Source organism: Podarcis erhardii (genome assembly GCF_964252035.2).
Source record: "Podarcis erhardii genome assembly, chromosome: 4".
NCBI lineage: Eukaryota > Metazoa > Chordata > Lepidosauria > Squamata > Lacertidae > Podarcis > Podarcis erhardii.
Genome location: NC_138508.1, coordinates 35007302 through 35020250, shown reverse-complemented (window position 1 = coordinate 35020250; position 12949 = coordinate 35007302). Strand labels below are relative to the sequence as shown.

Sequence of the window (12949 nt, the reverse complement as noted above, 5' to 3'; positions counted from 1 at the left end):
AATAGACACAGAGATGTAAATAGGTGATCACTTGGGAAAGCAAAGGCGCATTGGGGCTTGACCGTGGCCTTTGGCTTGATGATAAGCAAGCTGGACACCTACAAAGAAAAAGGGGCCAAATGAAGATTACAATATCTGATGGCCTCTAGTCCACCCCAGCTTCTTCAATCAACAAATATTCTTATCTTTAAAGCGCCACAGGGTGTTTTTGTTATGTACTGAAGTTCTCACCCTGGGCCAGCAGGGGGATACTGTAAATAGTTTTCACTCAGGTCCACATATGCAAATAAGGGATTGAAAGTGACATTCAGTGATTGGATAGTTACAGAAAATTGCTACTGTTGCATTGTAGTGGGGCTCTATATAAGCAGGCTGGCTGAACACTTCAGTTCAGTTCTGGCCTGTGAATAAACAAGAGCTGTTTGAAGAATTGCTGTGTTGTCTGATATGTTCACCCACAACTTAACAGTTTTGCTGCAAGAGATTAACACTAGCATACACCTACTTCTCTGGAAATTGTTTTAGGCAGAAAACAGGTTGTGTAGTTCAAAACAGGTATGTATTGAGGTTAATGTCACAAACTTAAGTAAAGTTGTGGCACCTTAAGACTTGCTATACTTCTAGATAACAGTGCAATACTTTGTATGTCAGCTCAAAAGTGAGACCCTGTGAATGCAATGGCTCTTACTCCCAGGTATAGCATTGCAACCTTAACTATATCTATAGGCACTGTTTAATATTCTGTTTTGATTAAAGAGCTGTGTGGTGTAATGGTTTTGGTGCCAAACTAGGATTAAGGAAGCCTAGGTTCAAATCATTGCTCAGCCGTGTTCAGTTGGTGACCTTTGGCCAGTCAGTTTCTCAGTCTAACATGCATCCCATGGTTGTGAGGATAAAATGAGAAGGAACCATGTACTCGACCCTTGAGCTACTGTGAGGAAAGATGGGATATGCATGTAATTAATAATAGTAATAATAATAATCCAGAGAAAATATGTGTTGATAGGCTAAAAATTAAATTACCAGTTAATTGTGTTGTATAAAGCACAAAGGTTCTATAACATACAGGCATTACATAATCCTACTTATAACTTCTGTTATAACATTTTGAAACAAAAGCTTTGTAGAAAATTGTTAAATTTACTGTGGCTTTTGTGTGCCACCCAATCAGACCTTGTTGAAAGAGTTGATCCTTGCAAATGTCTACTAAATCCCTTATTTTCCTGACAGTTTTCCTTGGGATAGAAAATCACTATCTTCATACATTTTTTTATTTTTCAAAGCATTCATATAGAAAACCATATATCTTTTTAACAATTGGGGGAGGGAATACAAAATGAGAATGCATCAACAACAAAAATCTGTATGAGAATATTATTTCATTAACTTACTCTTCTGCTCAGTAAGAGTACCATAAGGAAATAGAGAGAGACCTGATGTACCAAAGCAAAGGCCCATCTAATCCGGAATCCTGTTCTCACAGTGACCAACCAGATAGAGGCCTACAGGAAGCTCACAAGTAGGACATAAGTGCAACAGCACTCTCCCTGTCGTGAACCCCAACAACAGGCACCAAGAGGCATGCTACCTCTGATGTGAGAAATAACATAGGCATCATGAATTAGTAAACATTTATAGTCTTATCCTCCATAAATTTATCTAATCACCATTTCAAAGTTCTTTGCAATGAAACAGCAAATGCTGACCATAGCTATCTGACTCCTCCATCTATTCCTCCACTACAGAAACAAGGCTGGTTTAATAGGCCCAATTACTTCCAATAGGTTTTTTCTTTGAAATACAGGCAAGAGAAACCATATCAGTCTCTTGAAAATACTTTTGGCTTCTTGATTTGGGGCACAAGCTTCCATTGCCACTATGTGACTTGAGAATTACCTGGGCCTGAGGGAGCTGGTTGCAGTGTTCTGAAGGCACATCAGATGGGACAATGACATGAAGACATTGCAAGATGCCAGGGCTGGCCCAAAATATGCTGCTGCCTGAGGTGAAAGGCAGGATGGTTCCCTGCTCCAGCTCCACCCCAGTTCAAATACAGAGGCTGACTAGACCACCCAATCTCCATGCAGCTTAGAGGGTACAGGTTGGTTTGTATGAAGCAGAGTCCTACAACATCTTTGCTCTCCCTTATCCCAGCATCTGCCACCTTGCACTGCTTAAAATTAGGGCCAGCCCTGCAAGATGCCAGTTCTTCAACAGGTAAAGTTAGGATAATCTTCCCCCCAAAAAATTCACATTGTGTCTATGCTACTATTGCAGTATATCTACTTAGAAGTAAAGACTCTTAAGTTCAATGAGACTCCCAGAAGTGTATTTAGGACTGCAGCCTTAGATGTTAGCCACATTAGCCTCCACCTGGGATTCATCTAGAGTGGATTTCTTAATATTTGAAATATATAATTATTTTCCATTTGCAGTTAAGGAAAGGGAAAAGCAAGTATAAAAATGCCTCTGTTCTGTAGAAAGGTTATTAGCAGCAAGAGTGCTTGAACACATTTACCAAAGTTGTTAAGAGCTGCTCCGTATTGCAGAACAGGTGTTATACACAGGTTTTATATATATATATAAATATATATATAAATATATATAACATTTCAAAGCTCTTGGCACAGTTGTAACTGTTGTAAACATCATTTGGGTAGATGCTTTGAGAAAAAGTCTGTGCAAAATCTTGGACTCCTACCATCAAAATAATTGGTTACTCTAAAGATTCATTTGTTTAACCAAAGATTGGCAAGTGCTTTTTGTCACGCAGTGATTTACATTACTGAGTGGAGTAATACAAATGGAAACATATCCTTATGAAATTTAAAAGCGCATCCAGAGGTTTTTCAAGCCTCACCCTATGGCATCCTCCACACCCCCTGTAAAGGAAAGGGAGTATTTCAGGGCACCATTTTGCTGTGGTGCCAGGAGGAACACTTGGAAGGGAAAATTCAGCAACTCTTCCATGCACACAAAAGCATTGTTAGCATATTCACTAGGCTATTAGCAGGGATGGGGAACCAGTGGCCCTCCAGATATTGTTGGACTCCAGCACTTATCACCCCCAGCCTGCATGGCTGTGATCCCAACCATATTTACTTGGAAGCCGTTCCCACAGATTTAAGCAGAACTGAAGTGGAAATTAAAAGTGTTCTTCAGGAGTCCATGCTAAAGCACCACCACTAAAAAGAGTCTCATTTCCCCCTTCTAACCTTAAAAATTAGTAGCTATGGACATACTGTATGTCTGAAGGTTTATTCATGGCACTTGAAATATGTTTTGACCACTGTATGATAATTATTTAAGTAATCCTATATGGCACAAGTAGGTAAATAGCACCTACTATTTCTGTATGTTATAGATGGGATAAAAGGAGAATTTAAAGGCAAGGTGCCTCGCAGCACGCAATGTTGAATTCAAAGCTGCCCCTGTGAACCCAGAATTCTGAGCTAACCATTTGCTAATTTTTGTCAAAGCCTGATTAGTGATAGCTATGCAAAACTCCCAATTGTTTCAGCAGACTGAAGGTTTCAGCCTTTCTGTGAAACCCCCCAAAAAAGTATGGGGGGGTGGGGGAGAGAAGAAAAGAGGGACAGAGGCTTTCAAGCAGGTGTCTGAAAAGGTTTCAGTTTGACTGAGTATGAGCTGCATCGTGTTGTGGATGACTTGATGAATTCCAGCTTTCAAACACTCACTTTATGCTGGTTTCACATCAGGAAAACCTGATTCACAGCTTACCTGGATACACTGCCAATGGGATGTAAAAACTGGTTCAACTGTTGTGCATTAGTTAAAACCACATACACGGCACTTCTCAAAAGTCATTAAGGTAAGACTAGACATACATTTCTGCACGTGTCCAACCATAAAACACCTCCTGCTTTACAGTGCTGTCCTAACTTATGTCTACTCAGAAGCACTGAATTCAGTGGGGCTCATTCCCAGACAAATGGGGTTAGGATTGCAGCCTATTCATCTCCTTTCCGATCTGGTAAGGAACCAATCCTTGATGCCTGAAAGTTTTCCTTTTCAGTTTCCTTGTCTTCCCCACATCACGCCATCTCTCAGCCATTGCCAAACACTAGACATGACAAACTCCACTTGATCTATTAAGGCAACTGTTGTGTTTCTTTGTACTGTTCTCCAGGAGCATGTGAAGGAAACTGTTGCATTTATGAAAGCATAGGGTGGGTGGAGGAAAGGAGCAGTCTCAAATGGATAGTGTCAGTGGGTGGAATTAAAGAAAAAACAAGTAGGAAGAGGATCCTGTAAGGAATCCCGTATCACTTCAAGAAGCAGAGCTTATCATTCATGTTGTGAGTAGCCTCCCTGGTCTACTTCTAATTTCCTTTTTGTTTTGACCTGTTTCCTAACTGAGCAGTCAGTCAGGCACAAGGTGGCCTTAACCCTACCCTGAAGGGCAAAACACATATATTTGACATATGCACACAAATTCTAATACTGTTAAGACAAGACTTCAGGTTTTTTCTTTTTAGATGTCCTTGGACTAAAACCCTGAAGGCCATTTTGCTTTCTTTTCAAAAGGCCCTGTATCGTCCCTAGTGGTTCCGTCTGTTCCTCGTTGGAAGAAATTTCAAGTGTTCCCTTCCTCAATGCTTTGTAGCTGCAGTCTTTGGCCAACGTGGGTCCTGCCCCCACGCCGGGCACCACCGTTGCTGCCTGTCACAGTTCGCACTGGAAACAGAGAGCCAGGTAAAGCGTCTCCACCAAACAAGGTGATCCTCACGTCTGCCTCAATAGCTTTGGCCAGGCTGGATGCGTAACTGTCCAGAGACTTATGAACATCAGCTTTTACCTGGAGAACAGAATTCTTTGCTGCTTCTGAACAGAGGAAACAGACAGTTTAGAAGAATGTATGGAAGCCTTGCCCACAAGGAACTATTTGTAAACTTCATACACAAAGTAGCTCTTCAGTGGATCTATTAATACAGATAATTTCAGGATTCTACCATGGAATAACATAATAATTCTAAAGCTAACCAAATGGAGAGTCAAAGCAAATGCCTGATATTTTAATCAGGACATCTATCCGTAAACTTAAAACTACAGTGCATTGGCAGCAGATATTGAGGCTGCTCGCAAGAGTCATCTAAATGGAGAAAAAAATGGTTCTGAATTAAACACTGACTTCAGTAATAATAACAGGACAAATACTTGTATCATTGTTTTTTGCACCCAGCTCCATGAGCTAACAAAACACCTGCCCATGCCTGGTCTTACTGGTAGCACAGAAATTACAGGTTATTATTTTATTCAATACCTGCAGCACTAGTTCTGTAAGTTGCCCTTGAACAATTTGCTTAACTCAGGTCCCACTTTATTTTATTGTCTTCTGTGTCTTATCCACTTACAATCTATAGCTCCCCTATATGGGTCCCCTGTTTTTAAAGTAGTTTTCATCCTTCTTTTCTGTATGTTTCACCCCTTGGCTTTTTGCATGTTATTCCTTAGCTTCCATTAGTGAAGAACAGCTGCCATGCTAAAGTATGGCTTAGCAAGACGCGAACAGTTTAGTGAAACCTGATCAAGCTTAGTCACCTCCTGAAGTCACATTCCCTGCCAGTCTCCCCTGCTCCTTCACTACCTGGAGGAGTTTGGAAGCTTCCACCTTGGATTAACCTCATTTTGTCATGTCATCTAGATCTGGAACAATGGCTAATATTAAATATGGTTAGTTTTAAACCAACTGGTTTCAGTAATCTGAGTTCTGTTGGCTTGTTTGAAACTAGCCGTAGTTAGTGTTAACCATAGTTTATTGGTCCAGATGACACACCACACCACAGCTGAAGCAAAACCTTCCAAATTGAATATAGTCAAGTACTGTACACAGTGCTTTTCTTCTAGAAAAAAGGTGCCAGTAATGTGTGCCATTGATTACCCCCAGAAAAAAAGCACTGACTGTACACCTTATGTATTGACTGAAAGGTAAAAGTAGTAAATAAATCATGTTTCATCCAACATCTCTTTTCTTCCACTTTATGTCTCATAGCTGTAAGCTATTTTGACAGAGATCTGTCTGGTTTTTAACATTTGAATAGTACACAGTAATATTTTAAGTGTTTTCTGTCTGCTTTGGACTAAAATACCCAGCCTCAGCACACCTTTAGTTTGTTCCACTTCATCTTCAAAAGTCACAGAACTCCTCCGTCGATGGGGATAAAGGCAATGTGGGTGATGAACTCCATCAGAACTATAGTCTTCAAGCAGCATGACATCTGTTCCTAAAACAAGACCATGGCTTGTACAGTTAATTTATGGAATAATTACTATGATGAATACGTGCAAAAAAATATGGGAGGAGGCATTCTGTTGGGCACAGAGGTCCCAGGCCATGGAGGGCTATATAGATCAAGACTAGCACCTTAAATTGCTAAACACTGTTACCAGCAAGTGCCACTTTTAATCCAGTTTCTTATAATAATAGTTTCTCACAACTTGGAAAATGCAAGTGAAATTTTAAAAAAGGAAGAGTTACCTGAATCCTGAGAGCAGCTGAAACCTGTATCGCCGGTGCTGCTGCTGTGTCCTAAAGTCCTCTCACCTGCCATGAGAGCTGTGAGATGTGGAGAGAGTCCCAAATCTGCAAAAAAAGACCTTCAGCATTAGCAAACTACATCCTGGAGAAGTGCTGGGAGATTTAACAAAAGCATGTTCCAAAGCTCCCACGACTTATTATCCAGCTGTTTGATTTAGCCAACAGCTAAACTGCAGCATCTGTACTGAGAGTTAATGAAAAGGCTGCTACAAGTATGTTTGCATAATCCAGAGTTAAACACCAAATGACAGGAATACCATCTCCAAAGGAGAAATCAAAGACGGGGAATTTATTCCTCTCCCTTTCAGTGGTAGTGGAATCTGAATGTTTCCCTGTCGACATGAGCAACTGATGTTTAAGTAACCTTAGCTAACACATTTGAGAGACTACTAATATTTCTTCAACATCACCTGGCAAGCATAAAAATAATAAAAAGGCAACAAACCTTTGGGTGAGAAAGAGGTATTTAGAGAAATCATACCATAAGCCATACCACCATGCTTTATTACCTGTGATCCTATTAGAAATACTAAATAATCTGGATGTCCTTTGCCGTTGAACAAATGATTCTCTGTAGTACCGGTCTCCAAAGCACATTCCCAGCAACTCCTTGCGTACCGTTTTATTCCAGAGTCCATAAATCAAAGGGTGGCAAATAGCACTTGTAAAAGACAACCAAGTTGCCAGTGTCTCCAAAGCAGGAGAAATGCTGTCTTTCCCCCAAAGTGCCTCGGATGTAATAACCACCATATAAGGCCCCCATGTGATTACGAAAGCACCAATCACAACCAAGATAGTTATCAAAGCTTTGCACTGATTGGCAGAATAAACGACTCCTTGGAAAGCGTTCCTTCGGCTGCCTGACGAGGACGTTGAAGTGCTAGAGTTTTTCCTCCCATTCCTTTGGGTGTCTTCCTCTGCGATGACCACGCTCCCACAGTGAATCTTCCGCGCTTTAATCCTGGCCACGCGGAATATGAATCCGTAGCAAATCATCATGACTAAGAAGGGCAGCAGCGCGCACCAGATCTGCCAAAAGGCAGTGTAGCCTGCTTCTTTATGCCACGCGGCCACACACATCCATTTGAACTGGTCAAACTCTAACGAAGACCAGCCAAAGAGCGGAGGAAGGCACCCGATGAGGGAATGCAGCCAGACGTACAGAAGGGCAACAACAGCTCTGTTACCTGTAATCTTCATTGGGTAAACCATCGGGTACAGGACAGCGTAGTACCTGAGGAAAAATAAAAGGAGGATTCAGCAACCTAACAAAGCATGCAGTAAGAAGGGGAAATGAGTCTTTTCTTTAAAAAACTTGCTCTTGGTTATTTGAAACTCGCCCCAGTAATCAACCAAATGGGCAACTTCTACAGATACAGCTATTGCATGGTTTGGAGCTCAAAGGACACACAAAGTGATGATGCTAAAATATAAATTGTACAAATCTGTCATTATGGTGCAGTTTTTAATTAGGTATGCTGGAGCACCAGCTGACATTTATGATGTTACATGAATGTGCACACTAAATTTAGTGCACACTAAATTGATTTTTGAATTATGAATTTATTGTTATTCACGTTTTATACTGTATTTTATGTTGTTTTTTGTTGCATCAATTAAGTGTTTTAAATTTGTTGTTAGCTGCCCTGAGCCCGGTTTTTTGAACCGGGAAGGGCGGGGTATAAATAAAAAATTATTATTATTATTATTATTATTTATTATTAGGTACAGGGGAGGGTGCTGTCCAACTCAGACGCTGCTTGCAGGCTTCCCATTGTAATCTGGCTGGCCGCTGAGAGAACAAGACGCTGGATTAGATGAGCCATTGGTCAACCCAACTGGATTCTTATGTTATTATCCTGTTTCCTAGAGTGGCCAGCCAGATGTCTTCTGGGAGGCCCCATAGAGGAATGGTTCTGTCTGATCACTCTTTGATGCTTTTAAGGTAAAGGTAAAGGCACCCCTGACCATTAGGTCCAGTCGTGACCGACTCTGGGGTTGCGGCGCTCATCTCGCTTTATTGGCCGAAGAAGCCAGCGTACAGCTTCCGGGTCATGTGGCCAGCACGACTAAGCCGCTGCTGGCGAACCAGAGCAGCGCACGGAAACGCCGTTTACCTTCCTGCCGGAGCGGTACCTATTTATCTACTTGCACTTTGACGTGCTTTCGAACTGCTAGGTTGGCAGGAGCAGGGACCGAGGAACAGGAGCTTACCCCGTCGCGGGGATTCGAACCACTGACCTTCTGATCGGCAAGTCCTAGGCTCTGTGGTTTAACCCACAGCGCCACCCGCGCTTGTAGACTCCCCCAAAAGTATTTTCTGTCAGGACAATCTTGTCCTGTATTACTTTAAGCCGGGTCTCCCTCTCTGCACAGGTGTATTCTGGCTTGTCTTTACTGCTCACCCACATCCCATCTGTAATGAAAGCAGCTGGATAGCTCAGATGGTTACAGCCTGGTGCTGATAAGAACAAGGTTGCAGGTTTGATCCCCATAAGGGACAGCTGCATATTCCTGCATTGCAGGGGTTGGGCTTAGATGATCCTCAGGGTCCCTTCCAGCTCTGTGATGCTATGATTCTATGACAACATACCGGTCGATTGCAATGAGTCCAAGAGTGAGCATACTGGCCGAGCTGATCAGCATGTAGAGCAGGGCAGAGAAATTGCACCAAACGACTCCGAAGATCCATTCCCGCCGGATGGAGCTGGTCACGACGAAAGGAAGAACCAGCACGGAGAGGAGGAAATTGGACAGGGTCAGGCTGAAAACAAACTTGTTGCTCAGCGTGAGGAGGTACGACTTCTTGTAAAGAGTGAGGACGATCACCAGGTTTCCTAAACAAATGAAAATGGTGATGACAATAATAGCAATGGACTCTGTAACTCGGCCAGCTCCGTCTTCCAGCACCGTAAGGTTCCCTGAGGTGTTCTCGTTGCTGAGAGGCGAGTTGATGCTCATTGTCGGAGCGTCCTGTGTTGGAGCAGCCAGGACATGCTGGACACCTGAAAAAGAAGAGATACTATATATATTCTCTGCCAGTGCAGGTGGAGACTTACTGGCAGATTTTTCACACTCAGTGTCTGTCCTATTCTCTTGAGGAATGCTGCATATATACCATATTGGCCCAAAGTCACACTTCCCCCCCCCAAATTCCGACTGTGAAAAGTTAAAGTGTGGCTGATATTTGTGACCTTACGATATCGCTGCTGAAACAGCTGCCCACGAGGGCCGTCAGGGGTGCGGGACAAGGCTGCCCGTCCCAACCGTGGCTCCCAAGCTTTGCCCGAACCACCAGAAAGAAGGAGGAAGGGGGGGGAGGCGCCAGCAAAGCGGCGTGGCTCCCCCACCAGGAAGCAGCCCAGGAGCGCAAGGGAATGGTGCGCAGCCCACCTTCCGCTCCCAAGCCTCCCCTGAGCTGTGGTAAGGAAGGGGGAAGGCCGCCAGCAAAGCAGTCACTGTATTAGGCAGCTGACGACCGTATGGGCTTCAGTGGTGAGAGTGTCCTTGTTTGGGACGGGTGCTTTTTGACCCCCCCTTTTGATTCCCAACCACCCTCCATGGGCAAGCCTCGTGTGTGTTCCTCTTGTGTGATTGCACTTCATTGGGCGGATGCCTTTCGGAATCCCCCTCCCCCTCCAATTTTAAGGGTGCGGCTTATATTCGGGGTTTTTTTTTCCTCCCTTCCCCCACCCCAATCAATTTTCAAGGTGTGGTTTATATTTGATTTGTGGCTTATATTCGGGCCAATACAGTAGGTAGTGGGGGATGTCTCAATTGGAAGGCACAACTCAGTGTAAACAAACAGCCACCTTGCCCTGAGGTGAAGGAGAAGAAGCAGAAACAGCTTGATGAGCTGCCACCACCCAGTTCCAAGGGGTGTAACTGCCCTACTGCAATTGAAAAAAGCTTCTTCAAGATTAGCCTCTTCTGTTTTATTATAAAGTTTTATTGATCATTATTGTTTTAATAATCTACTGAAAAGTGGCACCCATCACCATTTGGATCCAGAGTAAATTCGTTGAGCACACTTCACATTGAAATTTATGGGACTTCAATTCTAACCCTACTTACCTGGGAGTAAGCTCCATTGAATGCAACGGTACTTACTTCTGAGCAGACATGGTTAGGCTTGCACTGTTAGCCTCCAATGTTTTTTCAGTATTTCCCTGACATTTCAAGAATTTCAACCAGCTATAGTAGCAGTAGCAAAATTGAGGCGGCAATGAGTTAAGAGTTCATTGTATGGGTAACAGATCTGTCTCACAGTGACTATTGTGTATCTACTTGCTTGGTACACAGATAATTCTCTATTTCCCTTTACACCAATTAAATCTGTCCTTTGAGTAATAACAATAATCAACAACAGGGTTAAGTACATAACATTTATTGCATTCCACACAAGCAGATAGCTAGTGATAGGAATATCTCCCTGTTCTAGCTTTTAAATGGAAGCAGGGATTTCTGCCCACAATCTGCAGTACCTTTCTCTGTTGAATGAGCAATAGTGTGCTCAAGAATTCCGAAAGATTTTACACATGTAGGGCAGTAGCAATTCTTACTCATCAGAAGACTCAAAGCATTTTCATACATTTAGAAAGGACCAGCCTAATCCCTCCATTGGTTACCACTGGTACCCTGAGCAAGCTGCCCAAAGGTCTGTCAATCAGAGGTATGATTCTAGTCAAATGCAAGCACTTTCTAAGATCCGGTGACATCAACTGGGGGAAATTAATCACTTGCTTAATTCTCACATTGAAAACAATGGGATTTTAAGTGCTCAACATTAGTTTTGCATGTACACCACAACAGTTTTTCATGCAGGGACACAAATGCAACCTTTGCCCTTCTGATCTGGATCTATTAATTAATGCAGAACATGTAATACCACAGTTCAAAAAGGGGCCTACTAATACAGATCAGAAATCCTACACTGTATATCAGCTCTTTTCATCCACAAAAAAACAGAACAATTGGTTCCCTCTTTCTTGTGGTGCAGTCCTGTTCGTGTGCAGAAATGTAATACAGTACTATAAAACGGGTAACTAGCTGATGTGGTGCTCCCCAGATGTTGTAGCCAGGGATGATGGAAGTTGTAGTCTGGAACAGCTGGAGGGCACCATATGGGCTGCCCTTGCTATGAACCATATGGGCAAGACCAATCATGTGAGCCTTATCTTCAAATATCTAAAAGGCTGTCACATGGAAGATGGAGCAAGCTTGTTTTCTCCTGCTCTGGAGGGCAGGACCTGAACCAATGGATTCAAGTTACAAGAAAAGAGATTCTGAGTAAACATCAGGAAGAACTTTCTGAAAGTAAGAACTGTTGGGCAGTGGAACAGACTCCCTGTTCCTTCTTTGGAGGTTTTAAAGCAGAGGTTGGATGGCCATCTGCCATGGATGCTTTAGTTGTGATTCCTGCATTACAGGAGGTTGATGCTCCTCAGAGCCCCTCCCAACTCTACCAGTCTAGGATTCTTTCCCCAAGTGCATTGCTTCATTCACACATTTGCTAGCGACACGGGGTTCCACCACGAGGCAGCAACTCCTTCCCGCACAATTGTGTGTGTGTGTGTGTGTGTGTGAATCAGTGGAAGCCGTCTGTGATCTTAAGCAGGCCTAGAGGTGCATGCACCAAAAGACGGATTCGGGCAGCGAAGCTTCCCCATCTCATTCGCTTTTGGGTGTGAGATCTGGAGATCCCTGCCAGCCCAAGATCTCGTCACCCGTCGAAAGCAACCCAAACGCAGAGGAGGCCGTCGGTTCCGAGTCCCCCACTCCCTGGATGCTCTCGACACGCCACCCTGAGAAGCGGACGAAGCCCTCCGCTTCTCCCCAGCCGTCTTGGCGCCCCAGTCCCCGGAGCTGCCCGCAACCAGCCGGGCTTTTTTCTTTTTGCTCCGTGCAAGCGTCTTTGGAGCCCAGCCCTTTTCCTCTGGAGCTGCCACCCGCGGAGGCGTGGAAGGGGCCGTGGCGGCGGCGGCGGCGGCGGCGGCGGCGGGGCTCTCTCGCCCGCCTTGCCAGCCGCGGGGAGAGACAAAGCCGGTTCTGTTCCGCAGCCGCGGAGGCCCCGCCAGTTCGGGGGCCGCCCAGAGCCCGCCCGGGGGCCGGAGGGTCCCCCGCCGAAGAGGCGGCCAGCCGGGACCTCCTCTCGTACACAATGGCCCCTCCATTGCGCGCGCGCGCTCTCGCCCTGGCGCGCACCTTCCCTTCATCCCGGGCTGGGGCGCGGGGAAGAGAGACCCACTCACCGTCAGACCCGGCCGATCTCCTCCTGCTCGACCGTCCAGGGCCAGCGGAGTCAGGTTACCGCGCCCAGGACCCCCCACAGCCGCCGCCGCCGCCGCCAGACTCCCAGAAAATGCGCCCGACCCCCTTTCCTCCCCGTCC

At 44.5% G+C, this 12949-nt stretch overlaps 1 protein-coding gene across 2 annotated transcripts; it reads right to left on the bottom strand.

Annotated features, from left to right (window-relative positions):
- Positions 1-4290: 4290 nt before the first annotated feature.
- On the bottom strand, positions 4291-12949 carry GPR161 (G protein-coupled receptor 161). Of its 2 annotated transcripts, none has more exons than XM_081859730.1 (6): positions 12811-12949; positions 9153-9564; positions 7069-7793; positions 6500-6604; positions 6126-6245; positions 4291-4845 (listed from the first exon to the last, which is right to left on the bottom strand). In XM_081859730.1, exons 2-6 carry the CDS (start codon positions 9518-9520, stop codon positions 4598-4600), a joined length of 1566 nt encoding a protein of 521 aa, XP_081715856.1. In that variant the 5' UTR covers positions 9521-9564; positions 12811-12949; the 3' UTR covers positions 4291-4597. The 2 variants fall into 2 exon arrangements, with proteins under 2 accessions (XP_081715856.1, XP_081715857.1); XM_081859731.1 differs by having other exon boundaries at positions 7747-7793.

Coding starts and splice junctions, on each gene's coding strand:
- GPR161 (XM_081859730.1), bottom strand. CDS start 9,520: ATGAGCATCAACTCGCCTCTCAGCAACGAGAACACCTCAGGGAACCTT. Junction 7,794..9,152: donor GGACTCATTGCAATCGACCG/GTATGTTGTCAT, acceptor ATTTTTCCTCAG/GTACTACGCTGTCCTGTACC. Junction 6,246..6,499: donor CAGCTGCTCTCAGGATTCAG/GTAACTCTTCCT, acceptor GTCTTGTTTTAG/GAACAGATGTCATGCTGCTT.